We start from the raw sequence: 24,979 nt of genomic DNA, 5'->3' as shown, positions 1-24,979 counted from the left end.
CATGGATGATAATAGACACATAGGGGCCTATTTATCATGCTGTGTAAAAAGTGGAGTGAAATACCGATGATGTTGCTCATAACCAATCAGATATTTTCTTTTGTTTTCTAACTGTTGAAATCGAAATGCTCTGGGCAACATCACTGGTAATGCTTCACTCCACTTTTTACACAGCATGATAAATAGGCCCCTAAATGTAGAGGTCAGCTGCTAAACAATGTGACTCTCCTCCTATTCCATAGCCTGGTAGGTGGGTTGGGTGTTCAGAGTACATTACCTCCTTAGGAACAGTTTGGTACCCCTGCTGGAGTAAGGATAAAATCATAAGAAAAGTCTCAGAGACCAAAAGATATACCAGAAGCAGGTTATGTCATATTATATTGTATGGGAGTTGCATGAGAGTGTAACACTGGCATGGCTTCCCAATGGAAAACTCCAGTAGATCACAGGTTACGCAGGATTCTTTAAAGGAGAAGGAAAGCTACGGAGGCATTTTATTGCCTATAGATAAGCTGCAATAGTGCAAGCTATAATGCTATATTTATTCTGTAGAATGTTTTACCATACCTGAGTAAAAAGCTCTAGAAGCTCTATTTGTTTATGATATCAGCTGCCATATTAGCTTGGTGTGAGATCACTTCCTGCCTGAGTCTCTCCCTGCTCACTTATAGCTCTGGGCTCAGATTACAGCAAAGAAGGGAGGGTGGGGGAAGAGGAGCAAACTGAGCATGCTCAAGCCCTAACCCTGGAGGTTTAAGCTGAAGGCAGGAAGTCTGATACAGAAGCCCATGTGTACACAATAGAAGGAAAGAAATGTGGTGTTTCTTTTGAGAGAGGACTCAGAGCAGCATTACTTTGAGGGTTTACTGGTATATTTAGGTGGACCTTTCTGCTAAGGCTTACTTAGTTTCAACCTTTCCTTCTCCTTTAACCTCCATATGTAATAAAAGTAGGGATCCAGGATTCGGTTTGGGATTCGGCCAGGATTCGGCCTTTTTCAGCAGCATTCGGATTCGGCCGATCCTTCTGCCAGGCCGAACCGAATCCTAATTTGCATATGCAAATTAGGGGATGGGAGGGAAATCACGTGACTTTTTGTCAGAAAACAAGGAAGTAAAAAAATGTTCCCCTTCCCATCCCTAATTTGCATATCCAAATTAGAGTTTGATTCGGTTCCGTAATTCAGCCGAATCTTTCACGAAGGATTCGGGGGTTCGGCCGAATCCAAAATAATGGATTCTGTGCATCCCTAAATAAAAGGCACTAAGTTTGCCAAGGAGCAATAACCCATAGCAACCAATCAGTAAGTACACTTTACTGGTCACCTGTTTAAAAGCAAACATCTTATTGGTTGCTATGAGTTACTGCTCCTGGGCCATCTTAGCGCCTTTTATTACATATGGGGGTAACTTAGACTTAATTGCTCCTTGATGTACATTGGAGGAAGGGATCTGCCTTATGTGGCAGAATGGTTTACATCACCTTGATTAATTCCATTAATGTCCACACTGTTATCATGCAGACTCCATTAGGGGCAGTACAGTAACACTAAAACATGAAAGTATTTTAAAGTAATTAAAATGTAATGTATTGTTTCCCTGCACTAATACAATTGCCGTGTTTGCTTAATAAACACTACTATAATTTATATACGCATGCTGTAGTAGCCATGGGGACAGCCATTCAAAGCACATGTTATATAGTAGAAAACAGATGCTCTCTGTAGAATGCCATTGTACTGTATCACAGAGCTTATCTGCTAATAACCTGTGCCTTTCTCCTTTTTCCACTTGAATGGCTGCCCCATGCTTATTTATGTTAACTATAGTAGTTTTTATAAAGCAAACACAAAACTTTTACTAATGCAGGGCAACAGTATGTAATATATTAATTACTTTTTTGGTAATTGTTCCTTCAATGCAGTTTGCATTTATACTGCCTCACTGCTTAAAGATGTCTTTGTAGGTGCAATGCGCTTTTGTGGGACACTTTCCCTTTAACTGGACTAACTAAAAACCAAGTTCTGTTCCAGAAGCTTCCCCAGGAGGCAATCTATTCCATCATGTTGACATCATTCAGGCAGAGAACTGGCAATTGAAAGCCCGACACATGCAGAAAAAAATGCCAACGCTGCAAACGGCGTAATCAAGTTGCAAAATGAAATAAATCAGTTCCAAGTGAATGTCAGGTGTATTATAATGTATTGCCTTAAATTAGTCATAATTCTTGATTACATTCCACTAAAGTTTTAATAAATAGTAGCTACACTGTGTGAGTCCTCGGAGAACTATATGTGCATTCAGTAAGTGCAGTAGGTGAGTCCTTGGTATGTGTACTGCTTATACTAATACTGCTAATACTAATACTGCTAATACTAATACTGCTAATAATAACATGGCTGCCGTGACCTCAGAACCTGCTGAAGACTGGAAGTTCAATTCTGAATCTGGGCAACAGGGAGCACTGGGAGGCTCTGCTACATGATGAACATGGTAGCGCTGGGCTTATGAACCTGCTCAGGGACTACAGCAGCACTCTGGCCAAGAACATGAAGCTCACCTACCTGAATCCTGTTGGCCTGGTGACCCCAAACATCAGTAAGTAGACGCCATTTACATTTCTTTTTTGCTAGAAATACATTTATTCTTTCAATGCATTCATAGATATTCTCATCATGACATGAGCTGTTGTGTAAAATTCTGTATTTCTGAATTCGCTGAATGGTAACATTTTTCCAAAACTTGCCTGAGCTGCTCAGATGTGACAAAGGAAAGTGATGGAATGAATTGTTTCATTCTCACTGAGTGATGTTGTGAGCCATCCTATTTCTGCACAACCCACAAAACACTAAAATCTGTAAAACCTACTATGACCAGAGTTGGACTGGGGGTCCAGGGCTGGCTCTTTAGGGGCCCACATACACCCCCAGGCCCATGCCCCAACTGTATCTCCTCACCTGCCTCTGGACCCCTGCCCCTGCCATCTCCCTTCCCCCTCTTTGCCTCTGGACCCCTGCCTCACACTCAACCCTTTCTGTTCCCCCCCCCAAATGTACTTTATCTTGTTGCAGCCGCAATCAGGGCCAGGGTTGGAGGTAAGGGTGCAGCTCCCAGGGTGGGGAGCAGGTCTGGGTCGGCGGAGCCCACCAGGTTTTTCCCCGGTGGCCCACTGGCCCAGACTGACCCTGATTATGATAATATAAGGCTACACATTTAAGGTTATTGATACTTTTATTTGCTAATCTTTCTAGTCAGCCCCTCTCCTATACATATTCCAGTCTCTTTTTCAAATCAATGCATGGTTGCTAGGTTAATTTGGACTCTAGCAACCAGACTGCTGAAATTGCAAACGGGAGAGCTTCTGAATAAAAAGCTAAATAGTTCAAAAACCACAAATAATAAAAGTAAAAACCAATTCAAAGATGAACAACCCCTTTAATGACTGTCCTATTCATATGTTTTTTGATGCAATGGCAACAGTAAACGCAATAGAGATGAACTAAGAACCTAAAATTCTTCTTTTTTCCCCCTAACAGTGCTTAATATTGAAAGAGTGGAAAACCAAAACTCTGCCAGGAGACAGTTCCCCAGATACCACAGTCACCTTTTTCGGGGCCAAACTTTCTGGGATCCCCATACTCATGTACTGCTGCCAGAGTCAGTCCTTGTGCCGCCTAAGCTGAAAGGTAACATTTTATAACACAATAATGAACTTATTTTAACTTTTTTTTTAATTTTATTTGATTCCTACTTGCATGGTTCGGCTAATTTTCTGGTTATCATTTGAAAAAGGCTACATTTAGCCCATGTAAGTAGATAAGTGATCCCCAACTAGTTGCTCACGAGCAACATGTTTCTCCCCAACCCCTTGGATGTTGCTCCCAATGGCCTCAAAGCAGGTGCTTATTTTTAAATTCCAGGCTTGGAGGCAAGTTTAGTTTCATAAAAACCAGATGTACTGCCAAACAGAGTCTCCTATAGGCTGTCAGTCCATATAGGGGCTACCTAATATCCAACCACAGCCCTTATTTGGCACCGCAGGAACTTTTCTTATGCCTGTGCTGCTCCCCAACTCTTTTTACATTTAAATGTGGCTCATGGGTAAAAAAGGTTGGGGACCCCCACTGTAGGGCTTATTTACCAATGGTATGGGTGCAAGTGCTGGAGTGCTATGGAATGCAGAATTGTGCCATTAATGGAGCCTGTATCAGAGGTGGATGCGAACTTGTGTAGGGGAAGCAGTGGGAAATATTATACACACAGATTCTGTGCCACACACAGTCTAGCAGTAGTCATTTCTACAAATATTTATTTTATGCAAGAAAATGTATCATATCATTTTATCAAATAATTCTTTGTCTTTTAAGCACAACCTACCACAATGCCAACGCCAACCACCGCTGAGATGAATGTCACAGCTAAGGTACCTGTGCCGAAAAAAATCGCCCAAGAACCAGCTCCCACCATTATTATCCTGATTATCTACCGGACATTGGGAGAGCTTCTTCCTGCCCGTTACAACACCGAGAGACGGAGTCTTAGGTAAGAAACGTGTCATTACTACCCACTACCAGTCTCCAAAAAAAGCCTGATCAAAAGGTAAGCTTGAGATATGCTTTACATATGCAACAAAAACGTTTTCAGGGTTTTTTTTTTTGCCTTTATGAAATTTTACTTTTTAGAAAAGAACAGCCTTTAAAGAAAAGTATGTTAGATACTTATGCATAGAGTGATACCCAAACCCTACAATTAAATAACCAGGTTGCAGCCAGGGTGGAGTTATTATATTAGGATGCTCTATATTCACCCTTGAAAGGGGTGGTTCACCTTAGAGTTCACTTTTAGTATTTATTGAATGGCCAATTCTAAGCAATTTCCTATTGGCTGTCATTATTTATTCATTTGTTTATAGTTTTTTAGTTATTTGCCTTCTTCTTTTGACTCTTTCCAACTAGACCCCATCTAAAACAAATGCTCTGTAAGTCTACAAATGTATTGTTATTGCTGCTTTTTATTACTTGTCTTTCTATTCAGTCCCTCTCCTATTCATATTCTAGTCTCTTATTCAAATCAATGCATGGTTGCTAGGGTAGTGTGATCTCCAGCAACCAGATTGCTGAAATTATAAATTGGAGAGCTGCTGAATAAAAAGTTAAATAACTTGGAAAACCACAAATAATAAAAATGAAAACCAATTGCAAATTGTCTCAGAATATCAGTCTCTACATCAGGGGTCCCCAACCTTTTTTACCCATGAGTCACATTCAAATGTAAAAAGAGTTGGGGAGCAACACAAGCATGAAAAGTTCATTGGGGTACCAAATAAGGCCTGTGATTGGCTATTTGGTAGCCCCTATGTGGACTGGCAGCCTACAGGAGGATCTACTTGGCACTATACTTAATTTTATTCAATTAAAACCTGCTTTCAAGCCTGGATTTTAAAAATAAGCACCTGCTTTGAGGACCCTGAGAGCAACATCCAAGGGGTTGGAGAGCAACATGTTGCTCACAAGCTACTGGTTGGGGATCACTGCTCTACATCATACTAAAAGTGAATTAAAAGGTGAACAGCCCCCTTTAAGGGATAGCAGTATTCCTTTAATATGGGTATTATGTGTATGCACTCTATTGTTAATGAGATATTAATTCATTTATGGATTCTGGTCTGTAACTTAATTGTGCTGTGTACATAGAATTATGCTGTAGGCCTAGAGACTTCAGTTTGCCATCATTCCTAGGCAACGGATAATCAATGCTTTCTATTAGTTAGTAAGTGAATTCTAGCTGCAAGTGCTTTCAGACACAGGAATGACGGCAACATCTCTCTGCAGGCTGCCCAAGAATCCGGTGATGAATTCGCCCATTGTCAGCGTGTCTGTTCTGCGCAATCAGTCTTTAATTCTGGGAGCCCTGGAGACCCCGGTCATATTGGAGTTCCGCCTGCTGGAGACAGTGAATCGGAGCAAACCAGTCTGTGTGCAGTGGAACCAGTCTGACCAGTAGGTTGATTTACAGTATTTATAGATTGAATGGGGCATGAGATTAAGATGGGGGTGGGGATGAAGTTGCATGAAGGCTATGGCCCCAATCTAAGTGGAAAATATATGTAATTCAGATATATTTGACCTCTGACTCTCCAGCCTTGGGCTTTGGGACACTAGTGATTTACACTTCTTTTCCCCCAAAGGGACCCTCTGCTTAATATGTATTTCCATGAACTTGTTCATTGTGAACCAGGCAATCTAGCCATAAGTCATCAGTCTGATGACCCATATATGTGATCCACCATCATCTCGGTTTAGTCCGATATCAGTCAGAAAGTGTAACAGATACTACTGGACAGGGGCTGCTGTAAATAGAGGATGAGGTTCTGTCTCACCAGCTTGTTAGATTTGCTTTAAATCACAAGCACCACCTCTGAAGTCTCTGCTATGTATTTATTACTTTCTGTAGGAATGCTCATTACAGAAAGAATCTTAAACATTTTTTATTAGTATATAACTTCTGAACTTTCTAAAAATAATATACTTCCATCCAGTCGCTGGTAATCACACCATAATCCTGACCCGTAACATAATAGACCTGCCCCCAACATCACCTGCCCCTGACATCACCTGCCTGTATAACTCAGCTTGCAGCCTAGTGCCCTTATATAGTCACATAACTTCTCAGTGACTTCTAATATCCTTATAATTTACAGTAGGGGGTACATTATCCCGTATAATACATGAGTGATTCTAAAGGTTCCCTGTATAACTCAGCCTGTGGCCTTGTACCTTTATATGGTCAAATAACACACCCCTCAGTGACTTCTAAAATCCTTATAATTTACAGTAGGGGGTACATTATCCCTTATAATACAGGAGTGATACTCACGCAATCCCTGTATAGCTCAGCCTGGAGCCTTGTGCCTTTATATGGTCACTGAACTCCTCAGTGACTTCTAATATCCTTATCATTTACAGTAGGGGTACATTATCCCTTATAATACATGAGTGATACTCAAAGTTCCCTGTATAACTCAGCCTGCAGCCTTGTGCCTTTATATGGTCACAGAACCCCTCAGTGACTTCTAATATCCTTATCATTTACAGTAGGGGGTACATTATCCCTTATAATACATGAGTGATGCTCAGAGTTCCCTGTATAACTCAGCCTGCAGCCTTGTGCCTTTATATGGTCACAGAACCCCTCAGTGACTTCTAATATCCTTATCATTTACAGTAGGGGGTACATTATCCCTTATAATACATGAGTTATACTCAGAGTTCCCTGTATAACTCAGCCTGTAGCCTTGTTCCTTTATATGGTCAAAGAACCTCTCAGTGACTTCTAATATCCTTATCATTTACAGTAGGGGGTACATTATCCCTTATAATACATGAGTGATACTCAGAGTTCCTTGTATAACTCAGCCTGCAGCCTTGTGCCTTTATATGGTCACAGAACCCCTCAGTGACTTCTAATATCCTTATCATTTACAGTAGGGGGTACATTATCCCTTATAATACAGGAGTGAGATCAATAGATCCCTGTATAACTCAGCCTTCGGCCTTGTGCCTTTAAGTTAATGAAACTCCTTGGTTATACAATTGTATTTGACAGCTGTGGATACTTGTTTAACTGTAAAGTTGCAAAGATTGTGTCACTTGTTCCCATCACTTTCTAAATGGTCTCTGTGACTCCTTAACTTACCAGCAATATACTGGGGATAATGACAACCAAAGGCAGATTATTACCTGGCTTCTACTTACATATATATCTTGTATTGTCTTTGTGTGTCTCCAGAGTAGATCCTCTTGGAAGTTGGACAGCTAAAGACTGCGACCTTGTGTACAGAAATACTACGCACGTAAGATGTCATTGTCCTCAGTTTGGTACTTATGGTGTCCTGATGGATGGGTCCCACCGAGAGGTAAAAATTACAGTTTCTGACATTAATGCCAAGAGATACGTTTCCTGGTCAATTTAAGTTTAAAGAGGTCTCACCATGGTTCTGTGTCTTTAACTTTGGACTTTCAGCAACTGGAGGGAGACCTGGAGACCCTGGCCATTGTCTCCTACACATCACTGTCCATCTCTCTGGCGGCTCTTCTTGCCACCTTCTCCATCCTCACCTTTCTGAAGGGCCTGAAATCCAACACCCGTGGAATCCACTGCAACATTGCCGTGGCCCTCTTTCTTTCTGAGCTTGTCTTTTTACTGGGCATCAACCGCACAGAGAGTGAGGTAAGAGTAAAAAAACTCATGCATGCCTTATATATGATTTCTGTAAAGTAGAACCCTATGGAAAACCATTCCAGAACTGCAGATTCACTGTAGACAGGGTTTGGGGGCAGATTAGATTTTGGTGCTGGGAATAACTGGGCATGGACAAGGTGAGTGTAACAACCCAAATTGTTTCATTAATAAGCTTTAGAACATTCAGTGCAACCTTCATCTTGTTCCGTCTCCTGCTTCTCCCAGTTTCTTTGCACCGTGATAGCCATCCTGCTGCACTATTTCTTCCTCTCAACATTTGCCTGGCAGTTTGTGGAAGGCCTTCATATTTACCGCATGCAGACAGAGGTCAGGAACGTCAACTTTGGTCCCATGAGGTTCTACTTTGCCATTGGCTGGGGTGTTCCAGCCATTATTACTGGTACGTATGGCTTCAGAGTGATGGCTACTTTCATTGTATGGCCTACTGTTGATAATGGAACTGGAATATTCCTAACTTTTTAACAGAATATATTTGGTCATATATATTGGGCCACTATAAACTTGGTTCGTAGTGATGGGCAAATTTGTGGGAAATTCGCGAAATGCGAAAAATTCGTTGGCGTCAAAATCTACGTCTGCGACAATTTGATGTGCGCCTATTTTATCCAAATGCATTAAAGTCAATGGGCGTGCAACGCAAATTGTCACAGCAATTACGGTGAGTTTATTCGCCACCGGCAAACCGTGGAAATTCGCAGCGAATTCGCACCTGGCTAATAAGTCTGCCCATCACTATTGGTTAGATTAAGTTGGTAAATTTGTTGTAATTTTCTTTTTTTCCCAGGTCTGGCAGTGGGGCTGGATCCAGAAGGCTTTGGAAATCCAGATTTCTGTTGGATATCGAGCCATGATAAACTAGTGTGGAGTTTTGCTGGACCCATTGCGATTGTTATTGTGGTAAATATATTTTTTCAAAACAAACCGGTTTGTGGTCGGTCATTTAGTGCTGAAAGGAGCAAAGTTTGTATCAGGCCTAGTAACTAATAGCAACCAATCAGATGTTTGTTTTTCAAGAGCAGCTATTTGCTATTAGTTACTAATGTATCCCTATTTACCAGGTACAGGGATGGGACTTATTATGTGCTGTGTGTAGTAAAGTATGTTACATTCAAGTTTTGTTGCATTTCACCATTTTAAATCAAAAACAAGAGAAAGTCTTAATTATATTTTGAGTTCCCTATGCAAAAATGCCTCATTCTCCAAAGCGTAGAATATCCTTTTAACTCTCCTGCAAGGCCCTCCTAAAATTATCTTTCTGAAGATACTTTTTCTCTAGAGAATATTCTGTCATTACGGCTGTTGGATGTTGTTTGTGTCAGTTGCATCCCGGGGATTGTTTTATTCTTTCAACTGCGACTTCTTTCATTTTCTAACGTGCTTGTGTGCTGTGCATGTTGATTTTCAGCTAAATGGAGTTATGTTCCTCATGGTGGCCAAGATATTGTGCTCCCCGGGACAAAAGGAAACCAAGAAGAATTCAGTTCTGTAAGTATCTTTCCAGTATTATTATCCTTCATTGTATTTACAGAACAAGAATTTCATTGGTGATCTGAGGAACCAATCACAAACGGATCTGACTCTGTCTTGTACATTTAGCCTTAGATGCTTCCATTTAGACAAGTATAGCCCTAATGTTGCACTTCATACTTTTTAACTGGTCATAAACCAGAGAAGTGGTGTCAACTTTTTCATGTTTTATACTTTAAATTAATGATGCTGCCCAAAGAAATATATTGGACCATAAGAACCCATAAAAATGTACTGAAAAGTAGTGGGCAGCTCTGAACTGGAGCGTATTAAAGTCAAACATCATGAAGGCTACAAACATCTTCGAATGGTTCAAGGGATCGCTGCCATTGATTTCTACATGACCTTGACAGGTTCTAGCTGGAGTATTTTTGGATTCACACTATTTCCATCTTTGGGGTATAATAAATCATGAAAAATTCGAGTTTAAAATTTTTTTTTCAATTTTGAGGGTATTAAATGAAAGATACCTTCCAAAACTCAATTTTTTGGGATTGGTGTGCTTCCATAAATTGGGCTCACCTGTCTACTGCAGGACTCTACTATATACAGAACGTGATAGTCACTCTGACAATTAACTTCAAATAAGCCCTTTTACTCCCTCTGTCTTCCATTAAAATTGATTCCTGCCAACTGTCCCTAATTTCCATCTTTCCATCTCTAAACCTGGTCTTTTATACCTCCTTGTACCTCCCATTATTGTACCTACAATAACATCCACTCACAATCAGTGATGGTTTCTCATTCTGGAGTGTCTTCTGCCAATAGGTCCTCCAACAGGGCACTCTTAAAGGGGAACTATCGCGAAAATTAAAATTTAATATAAGCTTCCTCATACTGAAATAAGAAACTTTGTGAATACAACCAATTAAATATTCTGTATTGTTTCTGAAATAATCAAGTTTACATTCACTATTCCTCTCTCAGCATCTGTTTCTCTTCATTCTGTCTTCATGTACCAGTTGGGTGTCAGATGAATGATCCAATATATCTTATGGGGGGGGGGCTCCTTTCCTAGCAGATGTATTCGACCTCACTCAAATAACTGATTCCAGTACAAACAAAATCACTGCCTTTTGCACAAATCCAGCATGTAGATAGACATGATGTCTGGTGATTTGAATAGAGTGAGCTCTAATACATCTTCTAGGCAAAAAGAGCCCCCCTATAAGATATATTGGATCTAACTGTCAATGAATATCTGACACCCAACTGCTGCATGAAGACAGAATGAAGAGAAACAGATGCTGAGAGAGGAATAGTGAAGATAAACCTGATTATTTCAGAAACAGTAAATGATTTTTTAATTGATTGTATTTAGAAAGTTTCTTATTTCAGTATGCTGAAGCTTATATTACATTTTCATTTTTGCGATAGTTCCCCTTTAAGCTGGTCACTCTTTACTAAGTAGACAGCCAGCAGCCCCCCCAGCTGTCCCTGAACTATAACTCCCAGAATCCCACTGACAGTTGAAGTCAATGCTGGGGGCTGTAGTCACTGTCCTTGCAGTACATACATTTATTTACCATAGTTTGGAGCCCCACCTTTCTGCAGGTCCAGAAAAAGATACAGTAATATTATAATAGTATGTATATTGCATATCTAAGTATGAGAGCTTCCATATTGCTATTCCAAGAAACAGTATGGCAGCTCCCATGTATGAACATGTATATAAAGATATGTATGTTCTCATTCTCCCTCTCTCTCTCTTAAACCTCTGGTAATGTTAATTCCTTTTCCCTTTTGTGTGCTTCTTCCTCTCTTGCTTTAGTATGACTATCCGCAGCTCCTTCATTCTCCTCCTGTTTATCAGCATTACTTGGTTATTCGGGCTCTTGGCTGTGAATAACAGTGTCCTGGCCTTTCACTACCTCTATGTTATCCTCTGCTGCTTGCAGGTAATACTCTTTCATACTGACTTCTTCTAGCACATTCTTTCCCACAGGCTGACATAAGCACTGGGTAGTGTTTAAGTAAAGAATGTTGGGGGGGAAACATGATTTAATCACATTTAGTTGTTATTTCAGATATTATGATAACAGAGCATTCACATGACAGTGGTCAGAGACTGGAGATCTAATTTAGAAGACTACAAGTCTAACACAGAACTCTGCACCTTGGTCTAGCCCTTGGGTCCCCAACCCTTTTTACCCATGAGCCACATTCAAATGCAAAAAGAGTTGAGGAGCAACACAAGCATGAAAAAAGTTCCTGTAGGTGACAAAAAGACCTGCGATTGGCTATTTGGTAGCCCCTATGTGGACTGACAACCTACAAGAGACTCTGACAGTACATCTGTTTTTTATACAACCAAAACTTGCCTCCAAGCCTGGAATTCAAAAATAATCACCTGCTTTGAGGCCACTGTGAGCAACATCCAAGGAGTCGGAGAGCAACATGTAGGATATCTAAATGAAGCTTCCTATGTCAAACCCATAGTTTATATCTTTACAACTCTTCGAACCAGTCTGAAACTGTACACTGTGAGCTTCATGAAGATGGAATTTTTGGCAGGGCTGGCATTGAGAAAATGTTTGTATCCAAGGCCAACACACACACAACATATTAAAGGGGTGGTTCACCTTTAAGTTATATTTTATTATCTTATAGAATGGCCAATTCTAGGCAACTTTACCATTGATCTTCATTATTTACTTATATTTTTGTATTTATTCTGACTCTTTACAACTTTCAAATGGGGGTCACTGACCCCATCTAAAAACAAATGCTCTGTAAGGGTCAGGGCACACGCTCAGATTTGGGGAGATAAGTCGCCCTGCGACAAATTTCCTCTTCTTCGGGGGTGACAAATCTCCCCGAACTGCCTCCCATCGGCTAGAATGTAAAAATGCCGGTGGGATGGCACTCAGATCGCTACGTTTTCTGAAGTCGCCCGAAGTTGCCTCACGAGTAAACTTCGGGCAACTTCGGAAAACAAAGAGCTCCAAGTACCATCCGGCCGTCGATTTACATTCTAGCCAGAGGGAGGCAGTTTGGGGAAATTAATCGCCCCGAAGAAGTCGCCAGGCGACTGATCTCCCTGAATCTGAGTGTGTGCCCTGACCCTAAGGCTGCAAATGTATTGTTATTGCTAATTTGTATTGTTTATCTTTCTATTCAGGCCTCTCCTTTCATATTCCAGTATCTTATTCAAATCAATTCATGGTTACTAGGGTAATTTGGACCTTAGCTACCAGATTGCTGAAACTGCAAACTGGAGAGCTGCTGAATAAAAAGAGAAATAACTCTAAAACCACAAATAATAAAAAATGAAAAACAATTGCAAATTGTCTCAGAATATCACTCTCGACATCATACCTAAAGATCATTTCAAGGTGAACAACTCCTTTAAGCTGATCTAACCTTCCACAACAGAATAATGGGCATTCTGAGCAATTGTTTATTTGCTTTATTGAAGACGAGTTAAATCCACTTTTAACAAGGTGTAAGGTTAAAAAAGCTGGTCAATGGGAAAAGTAATATGATCTGATGATCTTCCATCTTTTCCCTGCTTCCTGAGGGTTTTTACATTCGGAGAAGAGAAAATGATGCCTTCTACCCGCTGTTGCCATCTATTGCCATGGTTCTGGATCCATAACAGAATGGGCAAACAAGTGTTGTGGAAGCTATTAAGCTTGATTTTTTTTCAAACTGCAGCGGTGCTTGAGAGTATTTTACACAACCAGATCATGTTGCACTGTTCCCATATTCCAAGGGGATTATATTATTGTCAAGAATCTCATGACACACAGTTCCGAAGTTGCATGAATTCCAAGAATACCCCTGGCTTCAGTTCAGCAACAGAAAATCGTCTGGCGTTAAAATAAAACGCATACAAATTTAATAGAAATTGACATCTTAGGATGATATTATCCCTTTGGTGGAAATAAGAATGCACCAGGGGCCCATCAATTCCAGAAGAGATGTTCTCAGTCCTCATGGGTTATAGTACATGTCATTACCATTGATCATTTACAGCTTTTCCCAGAATATAATGCTATTTGCTGGAACATTGCCTTTCAGACTGTGTTGCTGCTTTTGTACCTTACTATGTAATAGTACAACTGTCCTGGCCTGTGGCTCTGACTTTTTGCCCTAACATACCACTGGGGTGCCTTTGTTCTATCATTCTGCTTTCCCTGTGCCTCCAGCTAGCCGAGACTTCTGTTGTTTATTAATCCCTGAGCTGTCAGGGCCCTGACTCTTACGGTAAATTCCCATTTGCAGCCCTACTAAATGTCACACTAAAGTATTGCGTTACGATAACAGTACATGATATTTACATTACTTTAACACTTTACTTTTTTGGTGTTACTGTTCCTTTAAGCTCTCGGGCTGATCTGATCGTGGGCCCTAGGGTGAAACGATCGGATCAGAATGGAGGCCAAACGGGACTGCATCAACGAAAAGATGCAGCCGCAATCCAACGGGATTTTTCAACCTGCCCGATCGGCATCTGGCCAACTTTCAGCCAGATATCGATCGGGGACGCCTGTCGGATGGCCCCACACACGGGCCAATAAATTGCCGACTCAGGTCTGTCGGCAGCTTTTATCGGCCTGTGTATGGGGGCCTTAAGCTTATTGGGAAGTGTATGGGGCCCTCCGATGGGCTTCCCCCAATCGATATCTGGCTGAAAGTCAACAAGATTGGCTGGTTTTGCTTCCAATAAGGATTAATTATATCTTAGTTGGGATAAAGTACTAGCTACGGTTTTATTATTACAGATAAAAAGGAAATCGTTTTTAAACATTTGGGTGATTTGGATAAAATGGAGTCTATGGGAGATGGACTTTCTGTAATTCGGAGTTTTCTGAATAACAGGTTTCTGGAAACGGATCCTATACCTGTATTCATCAAGCTGTTATTGGAGTGCTTTGATCACGTACTACCAGTGCAAAGGTGCAGAGTGCTTTTGCACTATTTTAGGGGCATGCTCCCCTGCAAAGGGTACGGTGTGTGTGATTGGTGCAAAATTGTGCTTACTAATTGGGTCTTAAGGGAATAAGAACAAGGGTCTGGCAGTTGCAGACTGCTGATTTTATGGTTCATCTTGTATTTTTTAGTTTCAGTACTATTTGTATTCTTACCTGCTGTGAATTATTTACCAGGATCACTAGGATGTCTAACTTCAAACAAGCAGCAGATACAGTAATTATATTAGTGGCTCACTGCTTCTCCTAAGCCAATTTTTTCTCATTAACCAGCCAATATAAATTTAGATGATTATCTTTAAACCCTATTTGGTATTATAACGTCTCTTGCTGGGTGTTATTCATCTGCAGGGTCTGGCTGTGCTGGTTCTGTTCTGTATGCTGAATGAAGAGGTCCAAGAAGCGTGGAAAGTGGTCTGTCTGGGCAAAAAGGGTCAAGGAGAAGAAATATCCCGACAGACTCAGGTAGAATAACAATTGGCTGAGAAATGTTTTTACTCTTACTGACGAAGTGGGGTTAATTTACTGCTCATTATACATTTTGCTCATTGATATTTCTGGCATATCTGGGGTTAATTCACATCTTAATATCCATTTTGTGCAGTGGTCTAGCATGGCTGTGGTTAATTCAAGGCTCATTATGGATTTTGTGCAGTGATCTTATTGGCATGTCTTGGGCTAATTCACAGTTCATTAACCATTATTGCACAGTGATCTTACTGGCATATCTGGAGTTAATTCAACAGTCATTATGCATTTTATGCAATGATAGCACTGGCATATCTGTGTTTAACTCATGCTCAGGTTCATTAGATCTATGAATCCAAAACATACTGCCTACATTTTCAGATCAAGATGGTATAAAAGTATGATTTATGTTATGATTTATATTCAGTATGGGGGTGACAGCACCCACAGCGTTACGTTTGTTCAATGGCGTAACTATAGAGGGAGCAGACCCCGCAGTCACAGGGGGGCCCAGGGAACAGGGGAGCCTGGACTGTGGACTGCTTCTGGTCTGCTTCCTCTACAGTTAATAAAAAAACCCCAGCAGCTCTCTTACTGGCAGAAGCAAGTCGGTGGGAGTGGGTGGAGTCAGGGGATGTGGGAGGGGCATGGGTGGGGCATAGGTGGGGCAGGGGAGGAGCGAAAAGTAGGTGGGAGGATGGGGGTCGGAGTGTGCTGGGCCCCTTTGAAGATTTTTTTGCAGCGGAGCCTGGCGCACTCTAGTTACGCCACTACATATGTTACTTGATACTAAGGGGCAGATTTATCAAGGGTCGAATTTAAAAAACTTGAAATTCAAATTCAAAAAGACCAACCAAAATTAAATATAAGGTTTTTTTTTGGCCAAATAGGTCCCTTTCGATCAAATTAGAGTCAGATGGATCGAAGTAATAGCGCATTCGATTGAATTTGATTCAAAGTTTTTCCAAAAAAAAAACCTTTGATTTTTCAAAGTCCACCAATTGACTCCAAATAGGTTCTAGGAGGTCTCCCATAGGCTCAAAACAGCAATTCGGCAGGTTTTAGATGGCGTATGGTCGAAAGTCTAATTTTTAAAGAGACAGTACATGATTATTTTCAAATTCGAATCGAATTTGGACTTCTCCCTAGTTGAAGTACACAAACATTAGCTCGAAATTTTAATTTTTTAAATAAGAATTTTCACTTCAACCTTTGATAAACCTGCCCCTAAGTTGAGGTAGGTGGATAGGAAGCTGAGGAGCTATAGAATTGTAAGAAGAACTTTGTATTGGCTTTGAATTCCATTCAAAAAGTTCAAAGTCTCAAAACTTAAAGTCCTTTGTGCCTCCCTTTACTACGACACATTTGTATAGGAAAATGTTTGTATATACAGTATGCCCAAATTACTGACTTACCATGTTGCTCTGTGTTCTTAGGGTCCAAATGCATATAACAACACTGCCCTGTTTGAAGAGAGCGGCCTCATCCGGATCACATTAGGAGCTTCGACTGTGTCCTCTGTAAGCAGCGTACGATCAGCCCGGACTCACTCCAGTCACAGACCCTACCTGAGGTACAACAGGCTAAATTATAATATCATTCACGTCAAACTCACACCGGGACATGAATGATACTATAATCACTTTCTACACTGGGATTAGTGTTTATAATCAAGTCATATCCGTACGGAAGGAAATCTCTCTCTGTGGCAGTGCTTCTAACCATTTATTTTGCTTTTTTTGCCTTATCTCAGGGATAATAAAGGACCTCGTCAGGGTTCTGCTGCAGCTCAGAGTGTACGGAGCCAACATTCGGGCCCTACAGACCTAGATATGGCAATGTTCCACCGAGATGCTGGGGGAGGTGAGATAATGAAACCATACCACGGCAATAGGGTTTAGGTTCATAGAAAGCTACATTACAGGGTGTTCACGTTGCCCTGGCTCTCTATACTATGTCCCCTAATGAACATCCTCATCATAGAGGTCTATAGACATATTTTATCAGAGCTACTGACTACCAGACTAGCCACATTTGTAGCATTTAGTTCTTCTAATTTTGTCATGATAAAATGATGTATAATATAAACTCTATAATATTTAAATAACTTGGGACATTGCAGATGCAGTGAAAAGATCCTTAAAGGCCTGGTTTGTGCATAGTGAGCTGTTCCTATGCCCTTGGGACACTGACTTACTGGAAATGTTCAGGACGATTATTGGTTAGTTAGTAGGTCAACTGGTGCTACTATTGGAGACACACAATAACAACATCAGAATGAATTGTGTCTAGCCCTTTAGTGAGTCTCAAAAGTCTTCTACCAGTGAAATAACACAATCTCTTTCTTATATTCGTCACTCAGGTCAGGATTCTGACTCAGACAGTGATTTATCTCTGGATGAGGAGCGCAGTCTGTCCATCCCTTCATCAGAGAGTGAAGAAAACTTCCGCCCTCGTGGCCGATTCCAGCGCCAGTTGAAAAAGGCAGCGCACAGTGAAAGGCTTCTTACCCACCCAGCCAACCACAATCCTAAAGGTAACGTTAAAATATCTTTCGAAAAAATAAAAAGTTTGTCAGCTTTAAGGTGGCATTGAAGAAGTCCCTAGCATTTTCTGCAGTCAATCATCACAAACGCAATATTTGATTAAAAATTGTGCCTTTTAGCGTACAACTACTAATACTAATCGAGCTTGTTAGAGTTCAAAGCATATTGGAGGTCTGTGAAAGTAAAGACATTGTTTCAGCCACTTCATAGAGTTCACAAAGAGATACAAGGGGTAATAGAGTAAGTGGGTACACCATGTGGTACCAACTAATTGGTCTTATTCAGAATTAAAAGGGGACATTTATGACATCCTGGGCAAAGTGCAAAAAAAAATAGGCTTATTGCTTTCAGCTGTTGCCAAATTGCTCTTCATCCAAGTCCTGCGGCTAGTCCCTTGAATCAAGTGCTGTTTGCTTCGCCAAAGCTCCATCCGTACATAGTTTGTTACATAGTTACATAGTTAAATCAGGTTGAAAAAAAGACAAAGTCCATCAAGTTCAACCCCTCCAAATGAAAACCCAGCATTCATACACACACCCATCCCTACTTTTAATTAAATTCTATATACCCATACCTATACTAACTATAGAGTTTAGTATCACAATAGCCTTTGATATTATGTCTGTCCAAAAAATCATCCAAGTCCCTCTTATAGTCATTAACTGAATCAGCATCCACCAACAATCACCCGGCAGTGCATTCCACAACCTCACTGTCCTGACTGTGATGAACCCCCTACGTTGCTTCAAATGAAAGTTCTTTTCTTCTAGTCTAAAGGGGAGGCCTCTGGTACGGTGATCCACTTTATGGGTAAAAAGGTCCCCTGCTATTTGTCTATAATGTCCTCTAATGTACTTGTAAAGTGTAATCATGTCCCCTCGCAAGAGCCTTTTTTTTCCAGAGAAAACAACCCCAACCTTGACAGTCTACCCTCATAATTTAAGTCTTCCATCCCTCTAACCAGTTTAGTTGCACTTAGTCTCTGCACTCTCTCCAGCTCATTTATATCCCTCTTAAGGACTGGAGTCCAAAACTGCACTGCATACTCCAGATGAGGCCTCACCAGGGACCTATAAAGAGGCAGAATTATGTTTTCATCCCTTGAGTTAATGCCCTTTTTTATACAAGACAGAACTTTATTTGCTTTAGTAGCCACAGAATGACACTGGCCAGAATTAGACAACTTATTATCTACAAAAACCCCAAGATCCTTCTCATTTAAGGAAACTCCCAACACACTGCCATTTAGTGTATAACTTGCATTTATATTATTTTTGCCAAAGTGCATAACCTGCATTTATCAACATTGAATCCAAGAGGCATAAGATACTTGGCACAGTTATTTGGTAATGGAATCAATTGTAAACTTGAGTATATGCCAAACATCAGAATATATATATCTTTTTTTTTAAACTGAGTAGACAAATGTAACATTCTAAGGCCAGATTGCTCATAATATATAACCAGGTGATGTCACTGTGACAACACCCATATCGTTGCTTTATAAATGACCTAACCTGTTATAATCTTGTAAATTAAACATAAATGTAACACTAAAAAGGCTGTGGACATGATGGTGGAGTTAGTCGTTTTAAAATAACAAATGGATATTATTGTTTATTCTTTTGTCCTCCTCCAAGATGTGGATGGTAATGACCTCATGTCTTACTGGCCAGCCCTGGGGGATTCGGAGGTTCACCCCAATTCACTGCAGAAATGGGGGTCAGAGAGGAAACTTGGGCTTGACCTGAACAAAGATGCTGCCAATAACAACCAGCCGGATCTGACCAGCGGGGATGAGAACTCACTGACACATTCCCGCAGGCAAAGGAAAGGTAGGCATTCTGGCTCCTCTATCCACGTGCAGGATCATAAGAGAAGAAATTATACTTGAATAATATTTTTTCCAATTTTAATTTAAAAACAAAAAAAAAACACTTGGCTTAGCCTTTGAAATAAGGCAGATAATTCCAAACTATTCTTACTCATCTAGTATCCTCAAACAGAAAATATAATGATCTTTATTCTTTGAGACTTTCTAATTATAAGCAGGATATTGAACTCTTTTCCCAGTGGGTTTACAATCTAAGATGGGTGCCAGAAGGTGAACTCTTTTCCCAGAGAGCTTACAATCTAAGCTGGGTGCCAGAAGGTGAACTCTTTTCCCAGAGAGTTTACAATCTAAGCTGGGTGCCAGAAGGTGAACTCTTTTCCCAGAGGGCTTACAATCTAAGCTGGGTGCCAGAAGGTGAACTCCTTTCCCAGAGGGCTTACAATCTAAGCTGGGTGCCAGCAGGCAAGGATAATAGAATTTCATATGCCAAAGCAAATGGATTCAGATAGAAATGCATTTTAAGGAAAAGGGGAATGAAAGGGTCAGCTTAATTGGCAGATAAAATCGAATTGACTAGATAATTACAGGAACAAAATTAAGACTTTTATTTAAATATATTATTTCATTATTTCATATGAATAAAAAAAAGTGACAATAACTTATTTCCATTTAGGTATTTTGAAAAATCGACTTCAGTACCCGCCAGGCTTGGCATCTGTTGGAAGAATGACCAATGAATTGTCGTGGTATAAAACGTCCACCTTGGGCCACAGGGCGGTTCCCGCAGCTTCGTATGGCAGAATGTATTCTGGAACTGGAAGTTTGTCACAACCGGCCAGTAGATACTCTTCCCGAGAACAGCTTGATATGTTAATGCGAAAGCAGATGTCCAGAGAACAGCTGAGTCGGAATAATTCAAGAGAACTACTTGAAGCTGTGCCGAGCAGGCATGGATCCAGGGAACAGCTGGATACTATACCAAGCAGGCATGGTTCCAGGCAGCATTTAGATATCATTTCTAGCCGGCATGGATCTAGAGAACATTTAGAAAGTATACCGAGCAGACATGGATCTAGAGAACATCTAGATCAGTCAGATATCAGAAATGATGGGAGGGATCATGTAAATTCCTTGCCCAAAAGACATTGTTCTAGAGAGCATCTAGAGACGTTACACAGCAGATACGGATCAAAAGAACAACTTGATCCAGGACCTGTAAGGGAATGGGTTAATACTTTGCCAAATCAGCAAGTATCTAGAGAGCAAATGGACTCTGTAATCAATAGACAGGCATCTAGAGAACAGTTAGATGTTCTGTCTAGAAGACAACCGTCAAGGGACCAATTGGCATCGACTCGGCAACCTTCAAGGGAACAACTGGACTTTTTATCCAGACGGTCTAATTCCAGAGAACAACTGGATACAGTGCCTAGTACACATCCATTAAGGGATAATATAGACCCTCTTTCTAGAAGGCAACCATCAAGAGAAAATTTAGAGCCCCTCTCCAGAAGGCTCCCTTCGAAGGATAATCTTGAACCTCTTTGTAGGAGGCAACCTTCAAGAGAAAACCTAGAAACGATTCCCAGTCGTCACCCTTCCACCGAACAGCTAGATATTCTTTCATCAATTCTTGCTTCATTTAATACATCTGTTCTTTCATCAACTACTAATTCAACCCAGCAAACAGTGACTCCTCCAGTACAGAATTCCTCAACTCCCTCTGTGCTATGCCCATCCACACCTCATTCTGCAACATCGCAAAGTATCTCGGAGATGTCTGCAGATGCTGAGTAAGTGTATTTCAACCCTCTCAACATCTCGGAATCTGCCTTTTACTGGTAGACCTTCCCCTTATTTCCACACCCTGAACCTGAAACAGGTTACATCTGTCATATCTAATGTGTAACTGAAATGAGTAAATGGTTCATTGTTACAACCTTTATTAAAGGAGAAGGAAAGGTTAAAACTAAGTAAGCCTTATCAGAAAGGTCTATATAAATACACCAGTAAACACTCTAAGTAGTGCTGCTCTGAGTCCTCTGTCAAAAGAAACACAGCATTTCTTTCCTTCTATTGTGTACTCATGGGCTTCTGTATCAGACTTCCTGCCTCCAGCTTAAACCTCCTTGCCCCGGGCGTGAGCATGCTCAGTTTGCTCCTCTTCCCCTCCCTTCTCTGCTGTAATCTAAAATCTAAAAGTGAGCAGGGAGAGACTCAGGCAGGTAGTGATGTCACACCAAGCTAATATGGCAGCTGCTATCCTAAACAAACATAGAGCTTTTAGAGCTATATACTCAGGTATGGTAAAACATTCTACAGAATAAATATAGCTTTCTAGCTTGCACTATTACAGCTAATCTATTGGCAATAAAAATGCCTCTGTAGCTTTACTTATCCTTTAACCTGCAATGCAAATGACATCAAACAGTAAAAACGTTTGCATGTTGGCTTCCCATTCATCTCTCTCTCCATAGGCACAAACCTATACAATCCCTATGCTTCATGGCTGCTAATTAATTCCAATGCACCACCATGGTCCACACGTGCTATCTATTTATCAGCTTTGGTGCTTGTTTAGTTTAATAGATATTTACTTTTAAATAAATAGAATTGGTACTCATCATATCAAGCCTACTTGGCCAATAAGTGCAATTTGTGTTTACATAGCAGCTATTACAGTCTGCAGAAGGCATTATGTAGGGTACGAGAAGGTATATAGTGAATAAAGTACCCCCTCTTGTTAAATATAAGGATATTATAAGTTACCGAGGAGTTTCATGACCATATAAAAACACGAGGCTGAAGGCCGAGTGGTTTTATGCAGGTCATGAAACTCAGAGGTAACTTCTAATATCCTTATATTTTGCAACTGGGGGTATTTTATTTATTATAATACACAAGTTTCAGTGAATCATGTGACAGAAATTACATCAGAACTCACCGTTTATAACTGATGACATCAGAACTCACCGTTTATAACTGATGACATCAGAACTCACCGTTTATAAGGATATCATTTACAGTATATTCATGGCTTTTGTGTATTATATATTAATAAACTTGGGTTTCTTTTTAAAGGTTAGTGAGGAATGATGCTCATTCCTGAAAAACTCAGTGGGGTCAAAAAGAAAGGAAGACGCTGTGGTCAACTGCGCATGTGAGAACCCCACAAAGTATTGGCAAACAGATGTCTGCAGTCCACTGGCCAGTTGCCACAAAAGGTGACCATGCAGGAGAAGAAGATCAAGAACCTCAGGTATTTCCTTAAAGCAACAGCGCATGAAAGCGTGATACCTAAGGCAGTAGAACACAAAGTCGTCATGCAGAGGTGCGAGAAGAGCAGAAGGAACCCGCCAGGGCGGAACTAACAGCACTGTTTCTGCCAATCAAAGGACGCCGTTGCTGTGAAACATTCCTTTTTAAATAGAACTTTGTCGGGTGGGAAAGTGAGGGCAGAATAAACTTTTTTTTATACATTTTGTACGTTTGTAACCAGAGCTAAAAAGAAAAATTTCTATCCTTATTTTTACGGATTTAATTGTCGTCGTCATTCCAATGCAGATGCCGTTCTTACTGGGGTTATTTCAAGTGAAATCTTTATTAGGCCTTTGGTGATGTTTCGATTGCAAGATTATGGGGGACGTCTGTTCTCTTACCTGGATTTGAAGGGGAGGTTTATTTAAAATCGCGACGTAGACGTAGATATTGTGACAATTTTAATTGGTCTTCAAGTTCTGCAGAAGAGCCGCAGAACATAAAAATCCTCAAAAAAAGATCAACTGCAAAATAGTTTTAGCACAGAGACTCCTAATGAGGGAGGGGGGACATTGTGGGGCAGATTTACTAAAGAGCCAAGTGGCTAACGCTAACAACTTTTCGCCAGTGTCATCACCTGCAGCGACATCACTAATTTACTAGTGAAATAGACTGTCGCTAGCAGTCATTCGCACTCTATTGCCAGGCGACTTTCTGCTCTGGCGAACGGACGTTACTCAGCAAATTCACTAAAATGCGGATTTTACTGAACGTTAGCTCCTATGCCAGAGTTGCCTTTGCCACCTCAGACCAGCGAAGTGCTATAAAGCAGCTAGATCTTCCTCAATCTTATATGTGATCTTTTCAGATCTGTGATCTGAAAATGCAAAAAAACACTGGCGACTTTTCTTAATTTCAGCGTGATTGCCTGCAAATAATCCTAACAAACTTTTTTTGGGGAACCAGTTTTCTCCAGACATCTTATAACATACGGGACATTAATTTTACAGTGGGCTCATGTGTAGGGCATTATATTAACTCTCTTGTCTTTATTAAGGTTCCCTGGACATGTGTAATATAAATCAGTAACTTAAAGGGATACTGTCATGGGAAACATGTTTTTTTCAAAACACATCAGTTAATAGTGCTGCTCCAGCAGAATTCTGCACTGAAATCCAATTCTCAAAAGAGCAAACAGATTTTTTTAAATTCAATTTTGAAATCTGACATGGGGCTAGACATTTTGTCAGTTTTCCAGCTGCCCCCAGTCATGTGACTTGTGCTCTGATATACTTTAGTCACTCTTTAGTGCTGTACTGCAAGTTGGAGTGATATCACCATCCTCCCTTCCCCCCAGCAGCCAAACAAAAGAACAATGGGAAGGTAACCAGATAACAGCTCTCTAACACAAGATAACAGCTGCCTGGTAGATCTAAGAACAACACTCAACAGTAAAAGCCAAGTCCCACTGAGTCTGATTCAGTTACATTAAGTAAGAGAAATAACAGCCTGCCAGAAAGCATTTCTCTCCTAAAGTGCAGGCACAAGTCACATGACCAGGGGCAGCTGGGAAACTGACAATATGTCTAGCCCCATGTCAGATTTCAAAATTTAATATAAAAAAATCTGTTTGCTCTTTTGAGAAATGGATTTCAGTGCAGAATTCTGCTGGAGCAGCACTATTAAGTGATGCGTTTTGAAAAAAAAAAACATGTTTTCCCATGACAGGATCCCTTTAAACCATTTGCAGCAACATTTACAATAAAGATGTCAATACAACTTTAAATTTCTCGCCCTATGCAAATTGAACTGAGCGCAAGATCACTAACAAAGTTTCGCTCGGCACAAATGAATGCTAGCGCATATTCGCTATGAAATACTCGCACAGCCTAAGTAACGCTAGTGAAAAGTCGCCATCGTTCGGTGCCCAGGATGAAACTCTGCATATTAGTGAATTGGCGTGTTGTGATGGGTGCAAAGTTGACGCTGGTGAAAATTCGCCGGTTAGTAAATCTGCCCCTGTGAATTGTAGACTAACATCTGAAAGGCTTCTTCTTTCCCATCATGTCTACACGAATTCTTCTGACTTGAGAAAAAATATTCGCTCAGATGCTCAGTGCATATAAAGGTTGGGCTGAGCATCATGGGAAG

At 40.6% G+C, this 24,979-nt stretch overlaps 1 protein-coding gene across 3 annotated transcripts in view; it reads left to right on the top strand.

The window, feature by feature from the left end:
• LOC108714671 (cadherin EGF LAG seven-pass G-type receptor 3-like) overlaps positions 1–23,106 on the top strand; it is a 152,167-nt gene extending 129,061 nt beyond the window's left edge. For 2 of the 3 annotated variants that reach the window (XM_041590844.1, XM_041590843.1), the window contains 17 exons: positions 2,414–2,597; positions 3,536–3,685; positions 4,367–4,541; positions 5,831–5,998; positions 7,788–7,914; positions 8,022–8,228; positions 8,466–8,640; positions 9,046–9,158; positions 9,667–9,746; positions 11,560–11,686; positions 15,074–15,187; positions 16,627–16,763; positions 16,944–17,053; positions 17,553–17,726; positions 19,377–19,571; positions 20,244–21,363; positions 22,652–23,106. In XM_041590844.1, the coding sequence (XP_041446778.1) occupies positions 2,414–2,597; positions 3,536–3,685; positions 4,367–4,541; positions 5,831–5,998; positions 7,788–7,914; positions 8,022–8,228; positions 8,466–8,640; positions 9,046–9,158; positions 9,667–9,746; positions 11,560–11,686; positions 15,074–15,187; positions 16,627–16,763; positions 16,944–17,053; positions 17,553–17,726; positions 19,377–19,571; positions 20,244–21,363; positions 22,652–22,679 (3,384 nt within the window). In that variant the 3' untranslated portion in view covers positions 22,680–23,106. Of the gene's footprint in view, positions 1–2,413; positions 2,598–3,535; positions 3,686–4,366; positions 4,542–5,830; positions 5,999–7,787; positions 7,915–8,021; positions 8,229–8,465; positions 8,641–9,045; positions 9,159–9,666; positions 9,747–11,559; positions 11,687–15,073; positions 15,188–16,626; positions 16,764–16,943; positions 17,054–17,552; positions 17,727–19,376; positions 19,572–20,243; positions 21,364–22,651 lie in introns of those variants that run through there. The other variant, XR_005967069.1, reaches the window with a different exon arrangement.
• Positions 23,107–24,979: the final 1,873 nt, after the last annotated feature.

The sequence above is a fragment of the Xenopus laevis genome, chromosome 4L (assembly GCF_017654675.1).
Source record: "Xenopus laevis strain J_2021 chromosome 4L, Xenopus_laevis_v10.1, whole genome shotgun sequence".
NCBI classification, from domain to species: Eukaryota; Metazoa; Chordata; class Amphibia; order Anura; family Pipidae; genus Xenopus; species Xenopus laevis.
The sequence above is the reverse complement of the archived record's forward strand: the minus strand, read 5'-3'. Positions and strand labels throughout refer to the sequence as shown.